Below are 26,052 nucleotides of genomic sequence, written 5' to 3' on the forward strand. Positions count from 1 at the left end.
GAGCAGCTAACGAGCGAGATGCGTCACTCTACTTAATTTAAAAAGAATCTCAATTTGTCCCGAACTGATTTGCATTATGCTCTAGAACTCGTTTCGCCCGGAGATCGGCAACCGATTAGGCCCATTGTTTTCCCCAAAATGCTTTTTACGTTACCAGTTTAAGGCAGTTTCGTCTTTTACCAGGCTAATGGAAACAACAAGAAGAACAACCACTCATGATACGTTGTGTATTAAAATTGAAAAACAATATCAATTGCTTGCTCATTCTACACGACCATCAGTTGAGGATCAATGAGTTATAAAATTTCAATTAAAAACACTTCCATTATTCAAAACCAATACGAGCACAGTTCGAAGACTTTCAGAATTCCGAAGACCCATCTTCATTCGTATGCTGTAAGTAAACATGAAAAAACGAAACACACCAGTAGGTGTGTAACAACTTTCCATCGATCTGCAACTAGTGCTCTGATTTTTTTTTCAATGAATCTTATTCCGTTTTTAAGTCTTATAATAGCGATTCGATTCAATATTTTATTATTTAATGCTAACGTACTAAATCCACTGTTAACCTTAAGACAATGTTACAATTTAAGCATGAGTCATACACGGTACACAGCAAATCTTCAACCCATTCGCTTTAGTATGACAACTAGGCAAGGGAGCAAACCAGATGCCCTTGAACACTATCAGATTACGTAATTAAATACTTTTCTTGTCCTTGCCCTCCCATCAAACCATCAGCTATGCGTAAAAATGCTTTTATCATCAAGCAGTTTTAAAGAAAAGTCAATATTTACATACATTCATGCTCTCAATTCAATCTTTGTACTGTGCCTGCGCTCGACGATGATAGCCAGCGAGCAAACAGATATGCACATATCAAGCATTTGAACAGCCAAACCACTTGTTTGATTTTTAATTTCAGGAAAGGGTTTTCATTACGTTCTGATTACGCGGATGTTCCTATTGCTTTCTCTCTTCAGCTTCATCAAAAAATATAACATTTTCTTCATACGTTAAACTAGTGAATTAATATTTTTTATCCACGTTGATGCCATGCAGCAGCTGCTAAACATCTACAATTTTAATCAATAATCGGAGCACTACTGATAACGGACAGCCCATCTGGATATGGAATCTTAGACAGACCGTCTCAATCCATACACGACTAGTTTGGATAGACGTACTATCCAAACAGTAGCTAATGAAGCTCCATGGAGCCCATAAGCGGAATTAAAATTGGGGACCTACGACTGCATTGAGTCCACGCTCCGTGAAATCTACCAGGACATCAAGGGCAGGTCAAGACGCCTCGAGGCTGTTTTAGAGCCAGAATGAAGAGTTTTGTAAGCATTGGAGACGAGGCATCAGTCTTCCAAAGTGAAGGACAGGGTGTCCTAGTCGTACGCAGGATCGAGATACTCACAGGTTATTCGAATTAGTAAAACTCCAAAATTTGCGGTCAAAATAATAGAATTTCTTTTAAAGTTACCCAACATGGTCATGAAACTGTCATGTTTTTTTTTTATTCATAAAGAACGGTCTGACCGTATTGCTTAAAGCTAAATTATAAAAATAAGTACAATTCACGATGGTTTGGAAACATTTCCTTCTCCAAACCGTGAAAGGGCACCTTATCCCGGGTGTACTCGGTTAAACTGTCCTGTTAAAAAAGATTAAATTTTTGACCTGAATTTAAGATCACTCATTGACTGAGCCGCCAAAAATATTAATTGATTTATCACTCACTACCCAAACAGTCGTTTACGTTCAAAAACAAGTTATCAACTAGAGTTGATAACACCGCTTAGCGCGGTGTTGAACAAAATAAGGATCGGTGTTAAAAGATATGATAAAGCAAATAATTAAATACAAATATTTTCTGCACATAGTCGATCACTACCCTCCGAGAAACGATTCACTCACAACTGTGTAGCCAGATAGGTATCCTAAGCGTATCGCTCAAAAATGGTTCTTTGAAAAACTGCATCATTCTGAGGTGCAAAATTTCACATAACATAAAACACGGAAAACAGTGACCAAAGACTTCTATGCCAATCAACGACCAAATGTTCGCTAGCTGTAACGGCCTTTTATCATATGCCTCTGGTTACATTTCATGTGTTTTTCACTTATGCCATTCGCTGCCAGCCTGGGAAGAAGCTTCTCTCGAAAGGTGTAAAGATATAAAAGAACCCAAGGAAATGCGGTTATGTGTCACACTTGTTACAAATGTTCTTCAACGGCGCAATCGCAGTAAATACGTGTACAGCTCAGTACCTACCCACGTTTCGGTGTACGTTTACTAGCTGTGCTACTACTTCCTAGATACTGATTTTATTCTTAGTTTTACCTTAACGTTGTCATTATTTTTTCCCTGTTCTCTCACAGTTTTCTCTGTGCCTTTTAATTTTTGTTATTTATTGCTAATCAGATACTATTTTTCACGTAAATTTAAAACTTCCTTTTTCGTATACGACTTTATCACTCTAAAAGACTTTCTTCGGGTGCATTAAGCTACGAGACAGATGATGATTAATTGTGTAGCTGTGTAGTTTTACTTTCATATAAGATCTGCAAAATTGGATACCTATCAATTCATTTTATATGCTAAATTACTAAAAAAAAAAACAAATGAAAAACCTGAAGATTTTTTTTCTTAATATTAGAATTTATGGCCAGCTACAAACACACAACCATGTTACTTACGACGCATTAGTAAGCTGCTTCTCAAATTCACTGCTTCAGTTGAATAATTTTATACCAGCATCTTTCATTCCAGAAATGTGTTGCATTGCCAATTACAATACTGCTCCAAAAATCCTAACGCAACTAAAACACACCCAAAACCAAATGACAGGGAAGGTAAACCTGGCCCACTCTTTATTTCATATTTTCTAAATCGGTGTAAATCGATAGACATCACGCGTTCTTAGCGATCCATCACTGTTTGAGTTGGAAAATAAAAATATACTTAGTTATACTTTAGAGATACCTACCAGTTATGACTCATTTTATTATTCCTGATTTTCTACTCTATAAATTCACGCCACTTCATATCATCTAACTCTTATAGCTAAGCCAGCACGTGATTATTTCACACCATAGGCAGCATATCGAACATCTCTTATTTTTAGTTGCCTACCACTGATAAACACCGAGCTCAGGGATCACAAACACTATCAAGCTGGATTGTGTACTCAACGAAAAAGAAGGCGTGTTACTGAAGTACCCTTCAGCACGTTGGAGTGAGCAAAGGGACAACACCATGCGCACTCTTTCGTGTCACTGTTCCAACAACAAAACTACACACTGCACATTGCCAACCAACCAGATTGTACCATCGCAAACGCCTTACTTTCAAAATGGTCAGTTAGCTGTTGCAGCTCGTTCGTCTACGACTCACCGAACACGGAGATTCTGCGATTGCGAAGCGAGATTACGGAATTTGAGGTCCATTGTGAATATGATGCAAACGTTAGTCAGGGCAGGATTTGCAATGCCCACATTCCGACAGAACACTCATTAGCGGTTCTAAAGGGCAGTTTGTGTTGTCTGTATTATCATGTTCTCTGCTAAGTAAGTGCTTTATCGTAAAAATTATGGAAATCAAATCCAAACAGCTCCAACTTTGGAAAAGTGTGTCGATGCCGATCAGTGTCTAGGGTTCATCTGAACGTAGTGAAATTCAGAATTTGTTGCTAAAAATATTTCGCTGTTCTGTGCTGTGTGTGTGTGTGTGTTTTTGTATGTGGAGAAACCAATCATAATAATGAAACGGGATTTCACGTCCCTTACAGTATGCGGTTACATCCACAACAGTGCACGTGGTGAAGTTAAAATTGTTCGCGATTAAAAGCTAGTACATAATTTATGCAAGCATTAAGTGTCGTCGGTTCCGGAGACATCCAAGATTTCAGTGTTGCCTATGAGCCTGTTCTAATATTTCACTGCATCCTTTGCGCGCTTATCTAAACGGTGCCGCGCTATCGCCGGTGACATCAATGCGCGGAGCGCGCAGGAAATACCCAGCATCCGAATAGCAGCGCTGTCAGCAACGCTACCCCGAATATTTTACAACGACTTGTGCTCGTAATAGGATCCTTGGTGCTGCCACGTGTGCCGGTCGTTGGGAGACTGTTGCATTTACGGTCTTCTTTCTTCTAAAACGGCACTTAGTTCCCGCGGCGAGAGAAATGATAAGAAAGCCAGCACGTTTCCAATCCAGTCTCCATTCCCGTGTCGTTCATCAAGTTTGCCGTGGTGTTGAGCTGTACATTTGATTGTGAAATCGCTGTAAACATTGTAGATATCGGTTACTAGCCGTCAAACGAGAGTGGTTTCGCTACAAAAGTGATACTGGTGTACCGTAATTGATAGAAATTGGGGCAATTTGTACCCATTGATTTGTGCGTGGTGACAATGGTGTGATAATAGATTTAGAGTAGTTTAGCGGAGAAGAATAGAGTAATGATCTGGATATTTCTGTTTTTGTTACCACGAGTACTCTACACATCAGCTAGGTACATTGTGAGCCGGTAAACGCTGTCACATGTCACATTACTTAACAATCGTAGCTGATGACTGCTCAACAGCTTGATCGCATTTCATGAATACCATTCGGCATGGTCGCTACAAGGTTGATAGGATTATAATTTCTTCAGTTCGAAAAAAAGACAACCGTATCGTCGGCGACTGAACAAAACGCTCCAAACCGAACGTAGAATCTGCATTGCGCTTTCGCACCCCGCTACAACTTGACTCAGTTTCACTCCGATCTGGCAATGCAAGAAGTTTGCAGTTCCATCGAACACATGGGCGCACAAATCAAATCAGAATCTCCGGCGATCGGCTCGCTTCAGGCTGGTGCAGCGGTAGTAGTGGGGAGTGAAACCGACATTATCAATCCGCAGCAAGTTTCCCTTACCGCTACCCAACAGCAACAAGCAATCATCGCTAGCGGAGGACCCCAGCTGGTCGGTCGAAAACAAGCGATCTGTGATAAACCACCGCGAGCTGCGGCTCAATTGCCCGTTGCAGTGTCCGTTGAGGGTCTCGGTTCGCAACCTGCTACACAACAGCAGCAGCAACCTCATCCAGATACATCTTACTGGATGCAGAACGAAAGTGGCTTTATCAACTCACAACCCTCAATGGCTGAATTTTTGACACATATCGACAGCGAGAGCCCGAAGCTCATCGCGCAGGGTTACTCGATGGGTCCCAGTGATAGTATGGAATCCGTACCGGAATATCCCTGGATGAAAGAGAAAAAAACGTCCCGGAAAGCTACAGCACAAGGTAGGTATCGTTTAGTAAACATTCTCTGCTCTACTTTTTTCCACCATTCAGTGTAAAGATAGTGTATGTAACGTTCGTTTTTAATAACGAACAATACATCTTTTCCGTTGCCTGTTTTTCGTTGTGACCAGCACATTGTTACTATGGCTACAGCTTGTGCAAACACACCATTAGCTATGGTTGCTGTACACGGTAGCTTTTTATTGGATGCCCTTATGTACTGAGCGAAACTCCACAATTTTTACATGCACCTATGAGTGTGCAACTAACTATCCATATATTTATTTCATTATGCTTCATACATTGAGTAATGCAGACTCAGTGGCCACGAAACATTGCCCTACAATATTTAGAACCTGTACACGCAATCGTTATTTTATGAATGATTTAGATAAGCTTGAAATACTTTTTGATAACCACTCAATTGTTTTGTAACAATTTCAATGTAACAGGATCAATGTTTATGCAAGAGTATACATGTGATCAGTGATATCGTAGCCAGACTTGCACACGATAAATTCGGGTAACGAATTGTATTACGACCGGTCCCTTTGGCAAGAGTTATCTATCAGAACACACGATGTAAAAATGACTATCGTTATATTTCAGACATGTCCTTACATGACGTTAAACAAAAAATAAGATATGTGAATGTTTCTTACATCATGGGATAATAAAAATTTGTTCAAGAATAATACTTACGCTGGTACTAACCTATCACTCATCACGCTCACGATCGTCTGTCAAGCTAATATCGACGCCATCACTTCATCTCAGTTTGGCTCTAACATGCATCTTCTATCCATGTGGATGGCTTAAAAACACTTTACGGGTGGGTTGTCCCTGTATCAGTCTCATGGCATGTTGGAAGATCACCCCAACAGCTCGTTGACCTCGTCAATGTCGCGGTTCCTACATTGTGCTTCTGACATACACGAGCCAACACTCTTTCCTGTATCTCAATACCTATGCTGTGGTCAGTGCTTTGTGCTGACTTAAGGCGAATAAATATGATAAAACACAATATAACTTATATTGGTGCACAGTTACCCAAGGAACTTCATGAATTATTTTCTGCTTGGCTTATCAACCACTTAGGTCTTATTGATACCACGTATTTCAATAGTCAGCCTTCACTGAAGGGAGACAATTTGGATTTGATTTAAACCCCGATCCTGCCGTGTGATTGGTGAAGAGTGATGCTGCCGTCAACTCTACTATCGGGGAGCCTCATGAAGTATATTCCACTTCAAATCTTACAATTAGAACATCGTCTTGCGGTTATTCATTGCATTACAAAGGAAGGAGCGGCCGCTCGGGGACTCGTCGGCCAGAAGAGCCTCATCGGTGAGGAAAATCCTGTTGTTTCCCTCTAATATCACAATTAGAGGGGCCTTAACTGTTATTCCACGCAGGGCCTCCAAATACCTTGACCCACCTTGAAAAACTGCAGTGATATCAGCCGGCGATATTGATGCAATGACTGTCCAATAACTAATATTTTACTTAATGAATAGTCAAGGAACAATTACATCATTTACAGCTACGAGTAAACCTAGCAAAAGAAGCCATCTTTGACTCACCTTAGTCAATATCAAGACAGCTTGTAGTGTTTGTGCCAAGCAAAAAAAGAGTACAATTAATGGCTGTAATTATCCTGGAACCGATATTAATACAATTTCGAAATTACCATGTTTCTACAGAAAATTGTCTAACAAATCGAGATGCAATGTTTAAGAATACATTACTCAAACAAATTGATTCAACAAAACTAGCAATGCTTCAATGTGTCTTGAACAAGTGATGTAGTGCAATAAACCAATCGAAAACATTCTGCATTTTCAAGACACATACATAGTTTTAAATATTTTTTTATTTCTACACACTACTGAAATGCAAGAATAGTTTGAGAGGGTTCTGAGTGTTCAGTATATTAGTAATTGCTATAGCTACTGATTAAAAAAGTATTGAACCTTCCTTCTTCCTCTTTGCCTTCTTTGGCAGCACAACCTCCAAAGGTCTCGGCTTGCCATTTCTGACTTTCCTTGACTTCATTTTACCCGTGGCTGGGCTATCCTGATGTGCGTACGGGAAGATGGTCTTGATGGGTTTCGATAATCGTTCTTGCCGAGTGAAGACCGGCGGTGCTACCACCTCAGCCATCGTACCGCCCCACAACGTATGCATTGAAATAGCTATAATTTTGAAATATGCATAAAATAGTCTCGAAGGTACCTGTACAATGGAAGGTACAATGTCGCAATATATGGTAAAGCTATGAATAGTTAAATATTGTTAATTACTCGAAAGAAAAAAGTGTATAAGAAGTATTAAGGGTCGGCCCGATAGTAGATGCGACAGCGACGTCGATCTTTACACGGTTGGATCGGGGTTCAAATCCCATCTGGGCCGTTCCCCCATAGTGAGGACTGACTATCCAACTATGCGGTATCAATAAGTCTAGTAAGCCAGAAATGGCAGGCATGACCTAAAAAAGGTCATTTGGCCAAGAAAGAAGAAGAGAAGAAGTATTAAGATGGTTGAGGAAATCTCGTACCAAAAGCGGAACGATTTAACTTAAACCTGCTTGAAATTAAACCTTTAAATAATTTACAAATGCTTTAATATAACAAACGAGCCAATAAACAATAGAAAAAAAAACCTTTTGAAATTATACGCAAACCTCACCTTTGCAACAGTTTATAGCATGTTTTCCTTCACATTAAGAACTATCACAACAGAACAGTAATCCACACGAAATACCTACGCATGATTTATGCTGGTACCAGTATGTATCGCGCACGATATCTGTCAGTTTACATTCTACTCACCCTTTTCCCGTTCGATTCCGTCTTCAGACTAAGCTTAGTACCCCGACTTGTATCATACTGTTTTGCGGTTGTGCCTTTATTCTTCACTCCATTAAATTAACCTCCTGTTACACATCCCTATCTCCTACGAAAATATTACCCAGCTCTGATATTGGCTGCAAATTAATTAAGATACCACTGTAAATGGTTATGGCACTGCTATTACTGTAAGCCACCAAGCAAAAGGTACCGATTGCACTAGCAGTGTTGAGCGGAAAGATATTGCTGTATTCGACGTGTAACCGTTTAAATGAATGCTGTTTACATGACACTGTCTACCTTCGATGAGTTACGCTTACGCTTACCATGTGCTTCACGATCTGTCTGCCTATGTCTGTATGCTGTTCAACCGAACGATAGTAGCGCCGTAAGGGAGAACTTGTGCATGAAGTGGCTATATTGTCGATGATTTACTACTGACCACCCTCTCGGCTTGTAATCCATATCATCGAAGACTTCCGAAACTGTTGAAACTCTAGCTGTGAACGACTCAGCACGCACGACAACCCCCCGTCGTTCGAGAGCGCACCAGGAGGCACAACTATTGAAGGGAGATTAAACGTGTAAGCGCCGTACGTTTCAACCATAATCGAATGATTTTTCGATACGTTTGTTAACCCATAATAACAAGGATACGTGCTAAATTTATACCTGCACGGTAGATGCAGGATCGTTGCATTTGTTATGATAAATTGCTGATTATTTCCTTCAAGCAGGGTTAGTAGCCAACTAATTTTTGCTTTGTATTGTACAACATTAAATTTTCAATATAGGCTCATCGAAATATAGTTTAGTAGAATTGTATAGCAATTTTATAGATTCAAGAGCTGAAACGTTTCACATTTTCTTTACATGGTATATTCAAATTTCCATTTTCAATGCATATTCTCCGATTTGAAACTCGTAAACTCTAGTCACGCAACAGTGATACAATTCGAGATTTTGCCATGAGTTTGCACGATTCATGTCACACATAATACCAGCTCCCGAGCCCCAATCAATTGGCCTTGGTCGTATGGAGTACGTGACCCATAAAAAAATGTACAAAAACAGTAGTTTTCTATTTTCTCCTTATGCTGGTCACAGCCACAGCTTCATTCAGCTTCAGCCAGCGCGTTGGATATTCATTGTATCTATAATAAAAAAAACACAACCGCAACTACGTACGACCTTCCGTGGCACCGTGGCAGTGCAGTCGTTACCGCTTCTAATTGTTGTCTTCCTCACACAATTGCCCCGACGGCACCGATCCCATCACTCATCGGAAAAATAACTATCTATCTAACGATTGTATCCGCTTGCAACCACGCGTCTCCATTCAGCATTTCAACGATGCAAGCACGGGTTCTACAAACGTTAGCGAAACGTTAAATAAAATCTTCATTCGTCGAAGCCACAGCCGAACAGATAACGCGGAATTCATGTAACGCCTATGACACATGTTACTCACAGCGCTCCAAATCCGCTTCGCTGGCACGATCGCTGCGTACCTCTTCCTGTGCATCAATGTTAACGTCTCACGCACGCATCATACACCACGCGACGCATTCTACGTCGCTGCTTCTTTCAATCACTGTATACGGACGGTAGAGAAAATCCCTACAACGAAACAAACAAAAAAAGAAATAGAATAGCTAGACTCGCGCTCGGTGCGTCGTATTTGGCATTAGTATGATTAATGATCGTGTTCCTTTAAAAATACAACGTCTGCCCAAACCGATACCTTACGCGTTTGCATTGCCCTAACCTACCTGCGGCGTAACCTACACGTAAAGCGTAAGGTTCTACGATACGGTTTCTTACTTACTACATTCTTACAACGGCAATGTAAACGATCTACAACACTCTTGTGAGTATCTTTTGTGAAGTTGGCTCCTTGTGAAACGCTGCGTTTTGTTATGCATTTTAAGAGAGATAAAATCTATTTGATTCTATTTACCCATAATATGTTGCAAAGTGATTGTAGCACTGCTTAACCGTTGAATGAATATTGTATCAAATAATAATAATGATGTCCGCATATTCATTTGATTCTTTATTTTTTTCAAAAATTTGAAGCTACTCCATTCCTTTTTCTAATAATTCTTTATGATCGTATATCAGCCATGAACAAAACTTACACTGTTTCTCGATGCAAAAATCGTCTAAAAGTTACAGCGAAAAGTATCTACCTCGCTGCTACAAAATAAAACGTACGAGCAAGGCAACACTTACTTGCTTGCTTACTTACTCGTATTCTAAGATATACGACCGCTGGAAAGCTTATGTTTTTACTGACAGCAGACTGATGGCTGGAGGGGTTCCCCGAAGTTGCTTTCAATTATGTTTTCCAAACAGCCCCGTTAGCCCGACATTTTTAAACTATTGCCTGCTTGCATGCGAACTTTTTCATCCGTACGTGCAATGATAAAATGCGACTCAGCCACAGAGACCGACGCCACTAAACGGAGTTTCGTATCCGCCTGACGTCCGCTCGTTCGTCTGTGCAAGAACCGTCCCGGTTCGAACAGAAACTATTAAGTTCTTGCGCACGATCACGAAGTATGTCCGGCCCAGCCCTGTTGAGATGGCTGCCCGCTCAAAAACACAAACATTCAGATATGTATGGCAAAACGGACGGAAAGCCAACTTACAGCAACAAAACACCAACTATGACCAAGACGGAAAGAGTGAATGGTAAAACTGTAGACGGCGAAGACAGAAATACGCTCGCATGACAAATGAAGTAAAATAACAGGTTACACAAAGAATGATGATTTCTAAGCAACATACGGGCTACACGAAACTTGCTCATAAGTCGACTTCAATTCATATGCCGTTGAATTATTTTTCCGTTTGCCGTTGCTGTTGCCGTTGCCCTCGCGCGCAGATGCTTTCCCTAGGGCTTGTGTGGCGTTTCATTGCCCTTTTGCCATTCGCTGTCCACGTCCGACTGACAGATCAAAGTCAACCTCAACGTGTTCAATTGCATCTGCCATCGTTCAGCGCTAACCGCAGATGAAAAAAAACATCGCTTCCGACTGGTGATTTTTCATTACTACGCTTTTTAATTCACTCCATTTACCCAGCACGGAACCGACCGTTGAGCTAGCAAACTAATAATCGTTCCTCGGTCTCGTATAACTGCCATATACTTATACAGAAAACATATTTTCACTAATAGCACGAGCAAGACGTAAGATCTTTTGTTTCTAAGCTCAATTGCCTCAGTATACTAGCTTCCTATAGTACATTTATGAGCTTCGACAATTTTCAACCGAACGCTAGAGTCGTGATATGTGGCGCAGCCGTCACCTAGCTTCACGTAGGGCTAGCGCATGATCATTCTCCGGCGCAATTGCTAAGTGTATTCGTCCGTCATAAAGTAAATTAAAGCCACGCAATGCAACAAAACATGCAGCGTTTGTGTAATGGCGATGCTTGAATCTTCAGTAAACACAGTGATGGCCAATAGAATAAAACCACATTTAAACCCGATTTTCAAACTACTGCTTACGATACTTCTTCTAGGTATATTCTAAACTGAAAAAAAGCATCAACTCCTATATCACAACTTTCTATATCATTGTTGTTTTCATTAAAAAAGGACTACATCATAGGTTAAGAGTAAAAATCTTTAATTTGTTTCACTAGACTATATCAAACAACTAGTCAATTCGTTTAAAACCGACATCATGACCTAAATTTTACAATTTAAAAAAATTATTATCTTATTCTATTGTCCTTGACGCTTCTATCCGGTGACCGAGGTGATAGCGGCGTCGGTCTGCACTCGGCAGGACCGGGTATCAGGTCCCATCCAGATAACCTCCCATACGCAGGATTTACTATCGAGCTACGGAAAACTTCAAATCACAGAAAGCCAAAAATGACCGGCCGATACCTTTCGAGATTGTGGTGCCAAAGAAGAAGATTCTATTTTCCGTGACTGTATGTATACCCTAGAGAAAAGGAATAAATAAGTCTTATAAATACTTGCAAGTATTGCAATAACAGATGAAGATGCTTTATTTCGGATGTCTACTTATATTATGATCATACAGTTTCTTATCGCATACCGTCTTTGTAATTCCCGCAGCTAATCTAATGGCTAACCAGTCACCAACCGGCCCAATAACTCTAGCTGTCTTTCTACAGGCTTAAGTGTCATTAATAGTAAACTTAGTTTATTGTTTCCTATAGTACTTCGACTTATTATTTACCTCGTTGGTTCGACTGATGAAGGACGAACAAGAAAAATCTCCTGATTGAACCTGATCAATTGGATTACTTTTTTATTTTTGAGAATAAACTTCTACCCATTTAACACATGTTGATAAATGTTCATCTTATAGCCACTATCCATTTTATTCACTGACTTAAATTTAAGATACTTTACTTTTAACTAATATGGGATGGAGATAGAAAACATTTTATACGCATAGTTTTTATAAAGAAAACCTGCTCTTCGAAGCTGATGTTGAACACCTACAATTCAATTATCTTGTATCTTGTAGCTGAAATGGTACCATTTTCCCAAAATGACCCTCAACATGCATACTTTTTCGCACTGTTTCATCTTTTGCTCTATAAAATACGTCACCCCCAACACTCGTCTCAAATTATTCCATTTTCCCACCCGAATATCAGTGTCAGAGGTACGGTAAACAGCCAACACGGAATGCATCATTTAATGATGGATATTTCAAACAATAACTTCTGCAATTGTGTAATACATGCAAAATGAAGACCATTAACAACAACTAAAATATCTCTATGAACTCTCGTGTTGTGGGATTGCTGCAGAGCATTAACGACGCATTTATGCTTCGGCCCAAACCACCGCCTAAAACTTTTCCTTCTGCTGGGAGGATTCTTTATCGTAACCACAGATCAACGAAATCAACTGCTACCCTAGCGGTAAGGCACACTCCAGCGATGTTTGCGGTGCTACAGAAGTGCCACTTCTTGCGGTTGACATTGTAATTTTATGACTACTATAAATTATATTGTCGTCATCATCGCTTTATTCGCTCGGTTTAGCATTTTAAAAAAAAGTCTCACTTCCTCGCTCAACGTTGGTCGGATCGGGTTTTCGTTCCTGTTTCGGACTTGGACGAACCACCCTTGGTTTGCTACACGCTTCATTTTTTGTATTTTCGCCTGTAGATTTATTTCACCACACGACGCTAGCACTAAAGTACACAAAGTGCAAAGGGCAAGCACACACCCCTGCAAAACAACGCTTGTTGCGATAGAAAGACTATGCTCTGCTCTACCAATGGTAGAAAAAATGTGAGTGTTTATCAAATAAATACACATGAATAACAAGAATCCCGAGTACACACACACACACCTCGGAGCAGGAAATTCCTTCAAGAACTACCACTCCCTTCTCGGCACTACCCATTCAACCTCCTTCCTCCTCCTGCTCCTCCTGCCAGCTGGATTAGAGGAATGAATGAACGCGAAAAACAGCAGGAAGTTCCGTACGGCCTCGTGCTAGGGAGTGGAGAAGAAAAATGGACCATGATGTGCTAATCTGCTTAAAAATATTATGTTATCATTCCGCATACATTCCCTTTCCCTCCGCATCAGACAGCATTGCGACGACTGCTGCAGGAGCATCGCTTTGCGCACGGGTCGGCCATGAAATAAGGGGACGGTTCATAGGTCCACCGTGTGAAGTCGACAGGTCAAGCAATCATTTGTCTCCGAGAGTGGACCGTTTTCTCTGGGGATCAATAAAATCACCGCTGCTAAACGGTTTGAAATTTGATAAGGTTCAGTTTTATTAAGGGATAATCGTCTCCCTGCTCTGCCCTCGCCTCACGGCAAAACGATCTTTTCCACACCGGCATGGGAGATTGTAACAAAACACTTACAAACATGCCTTACCCACCCAGCATCACAAAAGGGCGCCAACGCCTCTTAGACACTCACAGGAGGCGCCGTCATCACCATCGGTATCTTGCCCTCGGATGTACCTTCGAAACACCGAACACCATGTACCGTGGCCCTCTATCTATGGTGAGGCCGAAACAAAACAGCAAACGAAATGTTTTGAATGAGTTTGATTAACGATCCAACATGATTCTTGCTCTGCTTGTGTTCTTGCAACCCACTTGCCCGCAATAGTCCGTTGGGCTAGGACGAGAAAGAAAGCAAAACTGTATCACCACCGTGCACACACCGACCCTCGACACACCGCACACAGCAGAGAGCTGCTCGCAGAGAATTTGATGGTACTGATGAATTGCGGAACAATTTTTCTTCCAAAAGTCTGTAGACACCTCAAAATTACTCGCAATCCATGGGCATCCCTGGCACATGTCCGAGAACTTCATCCCACGTTGCAAGCGGAGACGCAAGCAAGCGTCGGTAAGAAAAACGGCCTTGGTTAAAGGCATTCGCTGTGGGTTGCTTTGATTGGTATCCGCTCTGGGCCGGTGCAGGTTCAAAGAAGAGAACAAAAAAAACCCATTGCAGACCAATGGTCCAAGCATACCGCAGTTGAACAGCGCTCGTCTCGCAAACAAAATCGAGCCAAACTACAGCAGCACAGCATAGGCGTGAAAATTAAAATTTACCTCGGTTGATTATAGCGTCTATTAGTGCTAGCTTAAGTCATAAAACCGCGCGCATGATTGGCATAACAAAAATTAGGCACCAAATAAAGGGAACGGAGCGTAATCAATTATACACAAGAGTACTCGCACCTCCGTACGCCGCTAGTGCGCGGTAGCGGCAAAGTAGCAAACATCAGTGATACAAAAAAAATCATTTATCTACTTTGGATTCACTTAAGATCCTAAATTCCGTCGCCATATGTTGATGAGCAGATGGCTTCGGGGAATTTCAAACACCCGAAACACCCTCCTAAAATACGCTCACAGCTTCACAGGGTTGGGATTTATAGGAAGAAGATGTTAGGTTAGCTGTTGCATTGCACCAAATCCCCTGTACGACGCCATAATCGTATGTGTTATTCCCAAGCGCCTTACCCATGCTAGGTCAAGGTTGACCACATGTAAACTTAGTCTGCATGGTGCAACCAAATGCAAGTTGAATTCACTAGTAAACATTACCGTGCTCGGCTCATTGTTTCACTTCTTCACGTTATCAACGTTACACAGCAGCTTATGTTCCCACGTACAAAGTAGAAGAGAACGAAAAATGTCCTGCCGATCACAACCGTCTTGAAAAATTGCACACCCACCTGCAACTGTCATAAGTAATCGCTTCTTCCAAATCTGCGGAACACTCGCTTGACGAGGGTTCCGCTTTCATACCGACATTAATTGGTCACAAAAAGACGTTAAAACACCCCAAAATATGCTACCAAACAAGAAAAAATATGGCCCACGGCTTCTCAAGAATAAGCTCGCGGTAACCAACCGCAAATACTTTTAAGACAAATAGACTGTTATCTGGACGGTTTAAGATGGGTTTCCCCCTTCTATTTTAAATGTTCTACATTTTAATGGCTTGGCGTGCAACGTATGATATTACCGCGCTGTTTAAGTGTTTCGGAACAGTGGGAGATAAATTAAACATAATATTTTTTAACTTACTTTTATAACTGAACTACCGTTTTCTATTCACTAAAGAACGACCAAGCCGTGTAATTAAGAATTACATTATTAGTAAATTGTGCCAAGTTTTCATTCAGATTCGGATTAATTTAAATTGAAAAACAAGTGAAAAAAAATTTGCGCACCATCCCTTCGGTGTTGTTAGTTTAGCTATCGATGATCGATATTTTATGCCCTAATTCTAAACAACCAGTAGCGATGTCCTATACTCCCTCACGAATCCTCGAAAATGAAGCAATAAAGGGGCAAAATTCCATTATCTACTCGGTCGACAGTGCGCGCCTTCCTTGTCATGCTTCCGGTACGGGGTTTTCTATTTTTAGCATTTTTTTCTGGCCGCTCCCAGAAATAACACCTCAAAATTATATTCAAAGCTAAAAAGGGATAGACGGAAAATTTCCCAAACATTAGCACACTTTGTATGTAGTAATGCTAGCTGTAGAGCTAGAGCTTTACAATGTCTAACTTAATTTGATAATTTTATAACAACACGTAACACTTTGTTTGTTTGCTGTATGTATAATTGCTTCTAACATTTCAGGAGACTCAAAATACATCTTTAAACAGTGCTGTATTATCGTATTATTCCTTAAATCTATTATAAGATTTACCCTCCAATGTGCGTCATATCCTAAAAGCATCGTTTTGCAAACTCTTGTCTCTGCTGGTTTTATTTTACCTTTCCTTTACTTTCTATCCTACTGCTTGCATCCCAGCAGTACTTATTTTGCATATTAAAGATATTAAACGCAGTCCTGTAATTGTTTTCGCAATCGTTTAAATTTATTCTTTTCGTTCTTGGTAGTGTAGCCACCAGGAAAAACCGCATATTTACGATAGCTCACAAACAGTTTCCTAGCGTATTAGACGAGGAGGTGGATAGAGCAAGGAATGACACTGCCGTCCGTCCGTCCATCCGCTCTTCCCAACATGGTAGAATAAAAGTATAATGTTAAACAAATAGCAAAAAATCAAAACCTTTCGCTTCCAGTGATACCCATCCTACAGTGGTGGCAATGCGCCACCAGAAACAACAGCAACAGAAATTAAATGACTTTTAAAAATAGAGGAAAATCTTTTCCGAATCACTTTTTTCGCCTTCTTCAGTTTTCCTTCTTCGCCTTTAGGCCATGGCCGGACAATGGATGGGCGCTCGTTCCCGGACGATATCCCGAAAGGAAAGCATACTTTTTGGTTTAGATTTATACCCATTTCCTGCCCTTTAAACATCACCTTTTTTAAATCGCCCACTTTCCTTTAACGGTTCATTCGAACTGTGTGTGTGTGTGTGTGTGTGTGAGTTTGAGTTTTTTGTAATTGTCTTTCTGTGGTAAATAGACATCTTGTGCAGATCGCGAATTAAAAATTAAAACCCATTTGCAACTAACTTTAACGTAATGAAGGTGCATCGAGACCGTGCTCTGTGTTGTTTGTGTATGTGTTTTTGCCGCAGCTATTGTCCCTACGTGAAGCCGTGTTGTGTATCTCTGTAAAAAGTGTCCCGTCATTGGTCGATGCAGAAAACTCTCCTGCTACGAAATTATGTACATTCATCTTATCGTTCCGCAGTTAGCTTCCCCCGCACGCTAGGTGACAACTGAAACGTTTCCTTTTTCAACCTGTGCATCTAAACACAGGGGATATTTGATAAATTGCTTGTCTGTGACCTCCAGAAATCAATGTCTCCCCGTAGACGGTACTACGAAAACAACACTACGAAATTGCCGAACACGAAGGATCAATGCTTTCACGATGTTTGATCGCTTGATGACAAATCTCGGTGACCAAATGTTTTTTCATCGCACATTCATTCTTAAATCAGATCCCACTCCTCCGGCCGAGCAGCAATGTCCATTGCTTATGTCCGAGCCAGCTGCACGGTACGGTACAACTTCCTTGGCAATGCTGGTTCCTGCACAGGTGCTACGAGCTCCTGTTCCTACCAACCTTGACGCCCTTATCCTCCTGCCTATAAACAAAAACATACACCACTCTACATGTGCCACACAAACTGTTGTAGCCGGCCGTAAGCGTTTTCGCACGTCGCACATCGTCGGAAGCGTACGTACGGACACAGAAAGAGGGATCAATTGTTTACAATTGACATGCGGTGATCAATCAATCATTTTCAAAAAAACGATTTCCAACTACCGTTTCGTAACGTGCAGTACCACCGATGCGCCACCTCGGGCCGTGTCATTTTGCCGTGTCGTCTCAGTCTATATGGATCAGCGTGTGTAACTTGCCGACGCAGACTGACAGCAGCTCCGCTCGCTAGGCGACAGTAAAGCTGTTGAGTAAAAGACACTTCTAGTCCTCCGGAATTCTACGGCCTCCTCTTGGCAGAAGTAGCGCCGCCTAGCGAACACATGCATACATCTTCATCGGCGCGAATAAGTATTGACAACATGTTTGTAAGAAAAATACCATGCCAGGGGTGTATGCATGGACGCACTGTTCCTCCGCCATGTGTCAATGCATCTTTGCTGCCCGTTTTCAAAGAGGGTTACAGCTCTCAGACCTACTAAAATCTGGCACATCTCTACGATTCTAAATAATGATTGATTTTGGATTTTGATAAACCCTACACCCATTGCTAACCCTCAAACCTGATTTCCCCTCTCGATTACCGGGTGTAACTGTAACCAAAAAAAAAAAAACAGGAAACTGATTTTGGCATGATCCTTAACGCCCAGAATTCAAACAGAATTGATAAACCGTGTATCACTAACTCGCTTAAACCAAACACATTGGCTCCGTTCCTTTTGTTTCATTCCTGTGCATATCAAACAAATTTAACAAAATTTTAAAATTTCTTATCTTTTTGTTTGGTTTGCAAATATGCAATAGCCGCCATATTCCATCGTAACTCAGCGCTCCAAATCCATCAAACGGTTTGCTTATTTGAGAAAATGTACGTATCTTGTCCAAGCGGACGAAAAAGACTCACTCATGCTGAGTCCTAGTATGATGGAACGCTACCGAAAGAATTTCTCCCGAGGCCATTTTCTACACTTTGTTTTGCTAGTTGTCGACCATGAATCATCGACTACGATTTGTGGTCGCTTCCATCTGGCCGTCCTGCCGGAACTTTAGCGAGTGCGTTGAATTCGTTGAATCGTTTTTATGTAGGATGATGGTTGATGATGACGATAGATACGGTGATAAGGCAAAAACTGCTAGTTACCTAAAACTCTTCCTTATCATGCTGGAAGCATAGCATAGCTACTGTACGGTCGTCGCGAACGTGAACTACGCACGCTGGTGTAAGTACCAGCTTTTCGTCTAACGCGGGACTATAAATACTGGCTATTCTCGTGAGCATTGAACGGACTAAATATGAAACATTCCACCTTATCATCGTGGTGCGACCTTTTATAAAAAAAAAAACCCAAACTCATGACGTGGTTGAGCATTTTTCCTGCGCGTCGGTTGATCAGTAACCTACGGCAAAGTAGCACATAGCGTTGAAAATGATATCATGTTTGGATTCCACTGTTTATTTCGAATCATTCGATTGATATGTTCGTTTCTTACACATGATTGGCATATCGTTCACGTTAGCTGAAACTCTGTCCAGGAAGAATTGTATCCAGTTCAGTTTTAAGCATGGCTTAAATAAACAGAAATCTTTAAGCAAAAAACAATTTTGAATATTATTTAAAGCATGCTCTTTGAAACTAAAACCTCGAGATGTCTCGCGCTGCCATATTGTTCCGTCTTTGACTTAATTTTAACTCGTAGCTGAATAGTCAGTCCATCGTACGGGGAGACGGCCCGAATGCATTTCGATAACGATCGGTCCCAGTCGGCCTTATAGCATGTAGTACGATTTGCTGTTCGTTGCCTTCACAAGTAGACAATTTGTTAGTTATAGTTTGATATAATCATATATTATATATTTAGATAAAACCATAACACAATTGGAAAATAAACATTAGTAATATATTTACTTTTGTTCAAAACATACCAAATAATTGCGTAAAACACACACACAAAAATCAAACACTCAAAGATTACTATCACCGAGCTTAACAGTATGAAAGGATCCAAACAGGAGTTAGGAAAAACAGTCAAAGTTAGAAGAATGGTCTTATTTTACTGACTCACGTATTTTTTTTTTTCCTTTGCTGTACAACGTCAAAAGGTCTCGGCTTGCCTTAATTCTGGCTTTCTACGACATGATTTTACCCGTAACTTAAACGTCAGACCTGCGTACGGGGATGCGGATCGGGTGGGATTTGAGCTCCAATCCCTTGCCGCCAGATCGCCTCAATTCACTCACTTTTAAGACAATGTTTTTATCCGAATCTTCAAAAAAGGCCATCAATGACAATTTTCTAATTTTTATAACTCTGATTTTTAGCAACAAGGTAAAGTGAATCAATATAAAACTCTTATTAACCCAAATGTTTTCAAAGACGTTTTTTGCAAGCAAAACTAAGTAGATTCCTTCAATATCTACACCATAGCCTCATTTTTATATATTTTACAAAACTCCGGATGCTTTTATTCTATCATCCGTCAAGGTAAACGGAATTTATACATTTAAAACTGATTTATTCGATAAGCTCTCATTCTTTTTTGTACCTCAACTTCAAGTGGTTGATCGATAGGTTTTGCTGTTGCTTTTTGGGAGTGCTTAAAACTTGTTTTACCTATAGTTACCCATAAAAAGAGGCGGACAGAGGTCTTCACAAGCCAGGAACGGGTATCGAATTCTACCCGGACTATCTGCCTGTACACTAGACTGCATGGGATACGGATAAAATGAAGTCTTGTCAATCAAGTCAAGAAGCCAGAAATGGCAGGCTGAGACCTCTCAAGGTCGCAGATTCAAAGAAGAAGAATCGCGTTGTTACATTTTACGTGTTGAGGTCTCAAATATGGATCTTATACTATTGTCCTTCACATTTTATACAACAACATCTCCTTCTTGTTTCTAAAAATTAATTATCTAACATTCATTCTAAAGAATAACTTTACTTCAGACAATTCATTATGAAATCCTTATTATTTTTGTAACATGTAAAGAAATTAATAAAACCAAATGCTTATCAATGAGTAGTCTAATTCTCCACTAAAGTATCTCATTTTCGAAGGTTTTAGCAGCAATTACAGAAAAACTGTCCAATAACATTGTTATTTTGGCATGGGCCCATGCATAGTTGTACGTCATTCCATGACGCCACCTCACTCACTTTAATGGGAAATCGGATATTGACCATTCAATTTTACTGACCACCAATGAATTTCGATAGCTCCGAGCCAACATATTTTTCCATTTCCCGTACTCACGCCCCGAACCGCACAGTAATCAAATTACAATAAAATATCAATTACCATTGAACCATAAATTATCGCCCGCCACCGTTTGACAATAGCGCAGCTTCTTGACCCCAACAGTTGCCTCCCCGAAATCCGTGCTACTGTACCCTTTACGGCAGTCGCTCTGTGCAGTGTGCTTTCCGCATGAAAATGGCTTAAATCGATTAACGCACTTTCTCTTTAACAATCACTTTAAAAGCCATTTTCAGGGCTTCTGTTAGCTGCCAGCATTGGGTCCAATCAAAACCGGGATGTAGATGGATCTATAAGCTAACGTCAATCGACGTATGAATAAAATAAATCATAATCCTTCGACGAGCATTCGCGAGTGTTAACTCATTTTTATCGTATTCTTCATTTCTTTACATGTCCTTATCGTAGCCGAATTTGTTGCCGAAAATGGTTTACCACGACGGTTGCGTACGGCGTACACAAACACGCAGCTCTTGGAGCTCGAGAAGGAGTTTCACTTCAATAAATACCTTTGCCGGCCACGAAGAATTGAAATTGCTGCTAGTCTCGATCTAACTGAAAGACAGGTAAATGCCAATTGTATTCAATTTTCCCCAGTTCATTACTATTTCGCATAAAACAACGCAGCCATTTACCGAACGTTTGCGTCTCTTTGTTTGACGAACAATGTCCACAGACGATTAGTAACGATCACCAGCATCGACAAACTAATTGTGTGCAGTAAATTGAATGATTCATTCTGTTTTCTATGCTTTTCATGCTTTCTCATTGATGGCAAACATCGATGTCGCTCGTTTGATACTATCGATAAACAACGCTCGCAAAAGGTAAAAGTATGGTTTCAAAATCGACGCATGAAGCATAAACGGCAAACACTCTCCAAAACTGATGATGATGAATCGGGAAAGGACGATCTCAAGGGTGAGCATATACAACACAAAGGCTAGGATCATAGCATAATCATCTTCTTTGCGTTTTTTTTTTTTGTGGTTAAAGATTCCAATTCCAAAAAATCTTGCCAAGGATGTGAACTGCCTTCGGATGACATACCGGACTCGACTTCCAGCTCTCGGGGGATGAACAATAGTACGCCCAACGCCGGTAAGTCGCCACTGCGCCAAGCGTACCACAAGTCAATGAAGTTGATGAGAATCTTCCCTGAACATTCGTCTGACACTCTGCCACTAGCCATGACACCGAATTCCACCGTGGAAATAGGCACACCGACGGGCGGTGGCGGAGTCTCTGGTGGCGTAACCAACACGGTCAGCGCCGATTCCAGTGTTGCCTCCACGGGAAGCCTCGACGAGGAGGATGAAATACATGCCAAAGTGAAGAAGAAATCCGACGTAAGTAGTAAATCCGGCAAACGTAACCCCACGCCGTGTCACCACACCTAATGCACTACAAATTAATCTCTCTCCCTCTCTTTGCTGTCCACTTCCATCCGCTATGGTTTAGGGTCAGGCAATCAAAAAGGAGTCGGTCAGCTCTACGAAAATTATTCACAGTAACTCATTCAAAAGCTTCGACGCTTCTGGCTATTCCAAGGATAGTGGCCCGGTATTGGGTCCCTCGTCCGTGCCGATACCCGTCCCGCACAGCCCCGTCTCCACTTCGGCCATCTCACCGAGCAGCAACAGTAATAGCAACAATAACAATAACAATAGTAACAACAACAATCTGCAGCCGTACTACAATCATCCCAGTCCGTACGGCATAGTGAAGAATAAGCTACCACATGGACCAATTGTGAGCCACGAGAGTGAAGGATCACCTACCAATACCGGATCATCGGCGAGTGGCGGAATGTACTTCAGCAGCAAACCGCAGGAATACTTCGGTAAGACCGATTCGGGCGTGCACTATCAACCACCGTATCAACACTACCAGAAAACGATCGTACCGCCTGGGGCAGCATACGGTGGCCCACAGCATGCGCTAAATGAAAGTTATCCCAATGCACAAAAACTAGAATTCAATCCTCCTTTGGGCCTGAAGAGTTTTGGCAATAAGGCTTTGGTGCAAGATCCTTCCGCAAAGCTGTCGCATACACAGCAGCAACAGCAGCAGCAGCAACTAAACGATACACCGTTCCACGCGCAGACCCAACCGTACTACAACAGTTGCGATACAGGCCTTAACAACGTCGGACAGTACGGTCCGAGCGGACAGCAGTACTATCCAAACGATTACGATCCTCAGCACGAGTTTGGCGCAGGCTCTGGCTACTACGATTCAGCGAAGGCAGGTGCAGTAGGACAGGGCCACTACTACGATGGAATGGGCTCGTTTCATCATGGTACACTAGCTGCCAACAGCAACATGGACTATCAAGGCAATGGCCCGTACACTGGCCTCGGTGCCGCAGTGCCAGGAGCCATGGGAAATGAATCCTGCGAAACCTTTGCCTTCCATCAAGCATCTCCCGTAGCTAGCGCATATTACGAACAACAACAACAACAACAGCATCATCTTCAACAACAACAGCATCAGCATCAGCACCATCCCCAGCAACACCATCACCAGCATCCTTTTCAGCATCAGCAAAACAGTCAGCAACTGCATCCGTTCCATCATCAACAGCAAACGCTTCCGACCCATCCTGCCGGAGTCGGCATAAACAGTGCTGCTGTAGTCAGGACAACAACCCAGATTGCTAATCACCACGAAATTGCCGCCGGCGAACTCTGCGCGTTTAACGGTTGTCCGCCAGCTGGCAGCACCGGTGCGGCTGCACAAACGAAACCAGCCGCCATGGTTAGTCTGGACAATTCCAATTCATCCGACTTCAATTTCCTTAGCAATTTGGCTAATGATTTCGCCCCAGAATATTATCAGCTTAGCTAATTCTCAATTCTGTTACTACTGTCGTCACGCCCTTGCTTGCGCTTATTCTTGGTCTCACTGCTCGTGCAACGCAAGAATGAAAACGCTTTATACGATTGTTCATCGCATTCCCTGTTCTTGGAGAATGCTTTGCAATACTGTGTAACAATTACCCCGGGGAAAATTGTATCTGTTCAGATAAGTAGCGCATTTATGTGTGTTCTTTTCCACCATTCTTTTTTTTTTGCTACGCACTTTGTTTTACGAAAGCAATCCTGTTGATGTTAAATTGTTACCTCTTGCCTTTCTGTACTAAACAGACGATTTTGTTTTGTGTACAGTTTTTTTTTGTCTCTTTGCATTTGTTTTAGTCTGGCATTTTTAAGTATTCAAAGAAATGTATATACTATGGGAACCAAGCGTCTGGGAACATTCAACCCAGTTCAAACGGATTTTATATCATAATAACAATCGTAGATTATTCCTGCTACAGGACAAACGACAAACGGTGGTTTGCCCAACAATGAGCTGTACAATTATGATCGGTGTATCAATAAAACAAACGAGTTGGGCAAATCGCACAAAACATACTAATCGTTAGATTACAGATGTTCACAAATCGTCGTCGGTATATTAATGATACTTCTATGTACAAATTATAACCAACCAGTTATAGCGAAAAACTAATGATGATCATGCATTTCAAGATGTAAAATAAAGGATCAAAGAAAATTCAACTCTATCCTAATCATCATGCATCTTTTCGATTTACAACACTCGTAATCCGATCGAGAACGATTGCCTTAAATTTTTGTTTATAACCTTTTCCAGCCTTCTTACATCCTGTTAACCGATTTAAAACTTTTCTGCAATTGTAGCGGAGTGATTTGAAAGAACTTTTAAACATACAAAATGTTTGTATAAGCCATTTAAGTCTGCTTTCCGTGCGCGCGTCTCAATTCACTTTAACGACATTCTTATAATGTTTTAAATAATTGTTTTTCTGCAATTGTCTTTAGCAATTTTATTTAATTTTTAACATGTAAGTCATCATCAAACAAACAATAATAATCAAAAAATCTTAAGAAAAAAATGTATGGTACACAATGAGTCCATATGAAATCATCAGAAAACTCCTATCAAGCACTGTCGGAGTAAATGTCGGTATAAACATAACTGCTGTTAGTCAGGACAGCAACCAAATAACCACTTCACCACACCAATTCACCATATAAAAGCCACAGACGATTTCTGGACCATTTATAATATACTTGTCCACTAGGTGGCAGCAGTGGCGATGATCAACCCAGAACCCGGGAATATGTAATAAAGAAAGCATCCGGAATGAACGTTCTCTTGTTCAAAGCAATAATTCATTCGTTTACAGCCGTCAGCGTGTTTTGCCTCCCAAGAAAAGCATTACAATCGCCAAGCTTATTCTTGCACTCATACTGCAATAATGCTATGCTTTAAGCTTTTTTATCGCTAATGAAGAGAGCTTTTGAATTAACTTTGCGAAATCCTTTCGAAAATCCTGTGCTTAATACTAATGGAATGATGAGTTTTATGTTTTATTTTTCATTTGTACCAACTTTGTTCAGTATCAATGCTCTATTTCATAAGGCAATAGTGATATTTAGCTTACCACCTAAGTTTTTGCATATATTCTATTATAGCGCGACATCGGGCTCACGACTCGACAGGACCAGGATTAATCAATCAATTTACAGAAAACCAGAAATGGCTGCTCGAGACCCGAGACTCGAGAGGTTGTAGTGCCAGAGAAGAAACAAACATGTTCTATTGTGCCATATTACCCCAAACCCAGAAGAACTGTGCTGCTCTCACTAAGCGAGTGGTCATATTATGTAAATTCATACTATCTTCCTAATCCCGACATTCAAAGTTGTGACGAGTACTTACTCTTTCAAAAACTGCCTCCAAAAACTACACAACTGATAAGACACCAACGGTAAACAATCTTCGCGATTAATCCAATTATCAACACACAACATTTTTTTCAGGGCCATCATAGGAAAAACAGCATTACTCCACTGGACACCATATCACTCAATTATGTTTATCTATATCTTTCAATACGCGAGCCTAATCTGTAGAAACATGCCGTCTGCGGATACCAGAAAGTCCGAGTGCACCGATTGTGAGTATTGAAT

The 26,052-nt window shown here is 41.0% G+C and overlaps 1 protein-coding gene across 3 annotated transcripts; it reads left to right on the forward strand.

Annotated features, from left to right (window-relative positions):
• The first annotated feature begins 3,387 nt into the window (after positions 1 to 3,387).
• LOC118507778 (homeotic protein proboscipedia) lies at positions 3,388 to 24,626 on the forward strand. Of its 3 annotated transcripts, none has more exons than XM_036046813.1 (6): positions 3,388 to 5,304; positions 21,458 to 21,615; positions 21,877 to 21,970; positions 22,046 to 22,150; positions 22,238 to 22,398; positions 22,511 to 24,626. In XM_036046813.1, exons 1-6 carry the CDS (start codon positions 4,788 to 4,790, stop codon positions 23,897 to 23,899), a joined length of 2,424 nt encoding a protein of 807 aa, XP_035902706.1. In that variant the 5' UTR covers positions 3,388 to 4,787; the 3' UTR covers positions 23,900 to 24,626. The 3 variants fall into 3 exon arrangements, with proteins under 3 accessions (XP_035902706.1, XP_035902705.1, XP_035902704.1); XM_036046812.1 differs by having other exon boundaries at positions 3,388 to 3,582; positions 3,804 to 5,304; positions 22,046 to 22,398; XM_036046811.1 differs by having other exon boundaries at positions 22,046 to 22,398.
• Positions 24,627 to 26,052: the final 1,426 nt, after the last annotated feature.

The sequence above is a fragment of the Anopheles stephensi genome, chromosome 2 (genome assembly GCF_013141755.1).
Source record: "Anopheles stephensi strain Indian chromosome 2, UCI_ANSTEP_V1.0, whole genome shotgun sequence".
Lineage (NCBI taxonomy): Eukaryota > Metazoa > Arthropoda > Insecta > Diptera > Culicidae > Anopheles > Anopheles stephensi.

Coding starts and splice junctions, on each gene's coding strand:
- LOC118507778 (XM_036046811.1), top strand. CDS start 4,788: ATGCAAGAAGTTTGCAGTTCCATCGAACACATGGGCGCACAAATCAAA. Junction 5,305..21,457: donor CCGGAAAGCTACAGCACAAG/GTAGGTATCGTT, acceptor TCCTTATCGTAG/CCGAATTTGTTGCCGAAAAT. Junction 21,616..21,876: donor TCGATCTAACTGAAAGACAG/GTAAATGCCAAT, acceptor CGCTCGCAAAAG/GTAAAAGTATGGTTTCAAAA.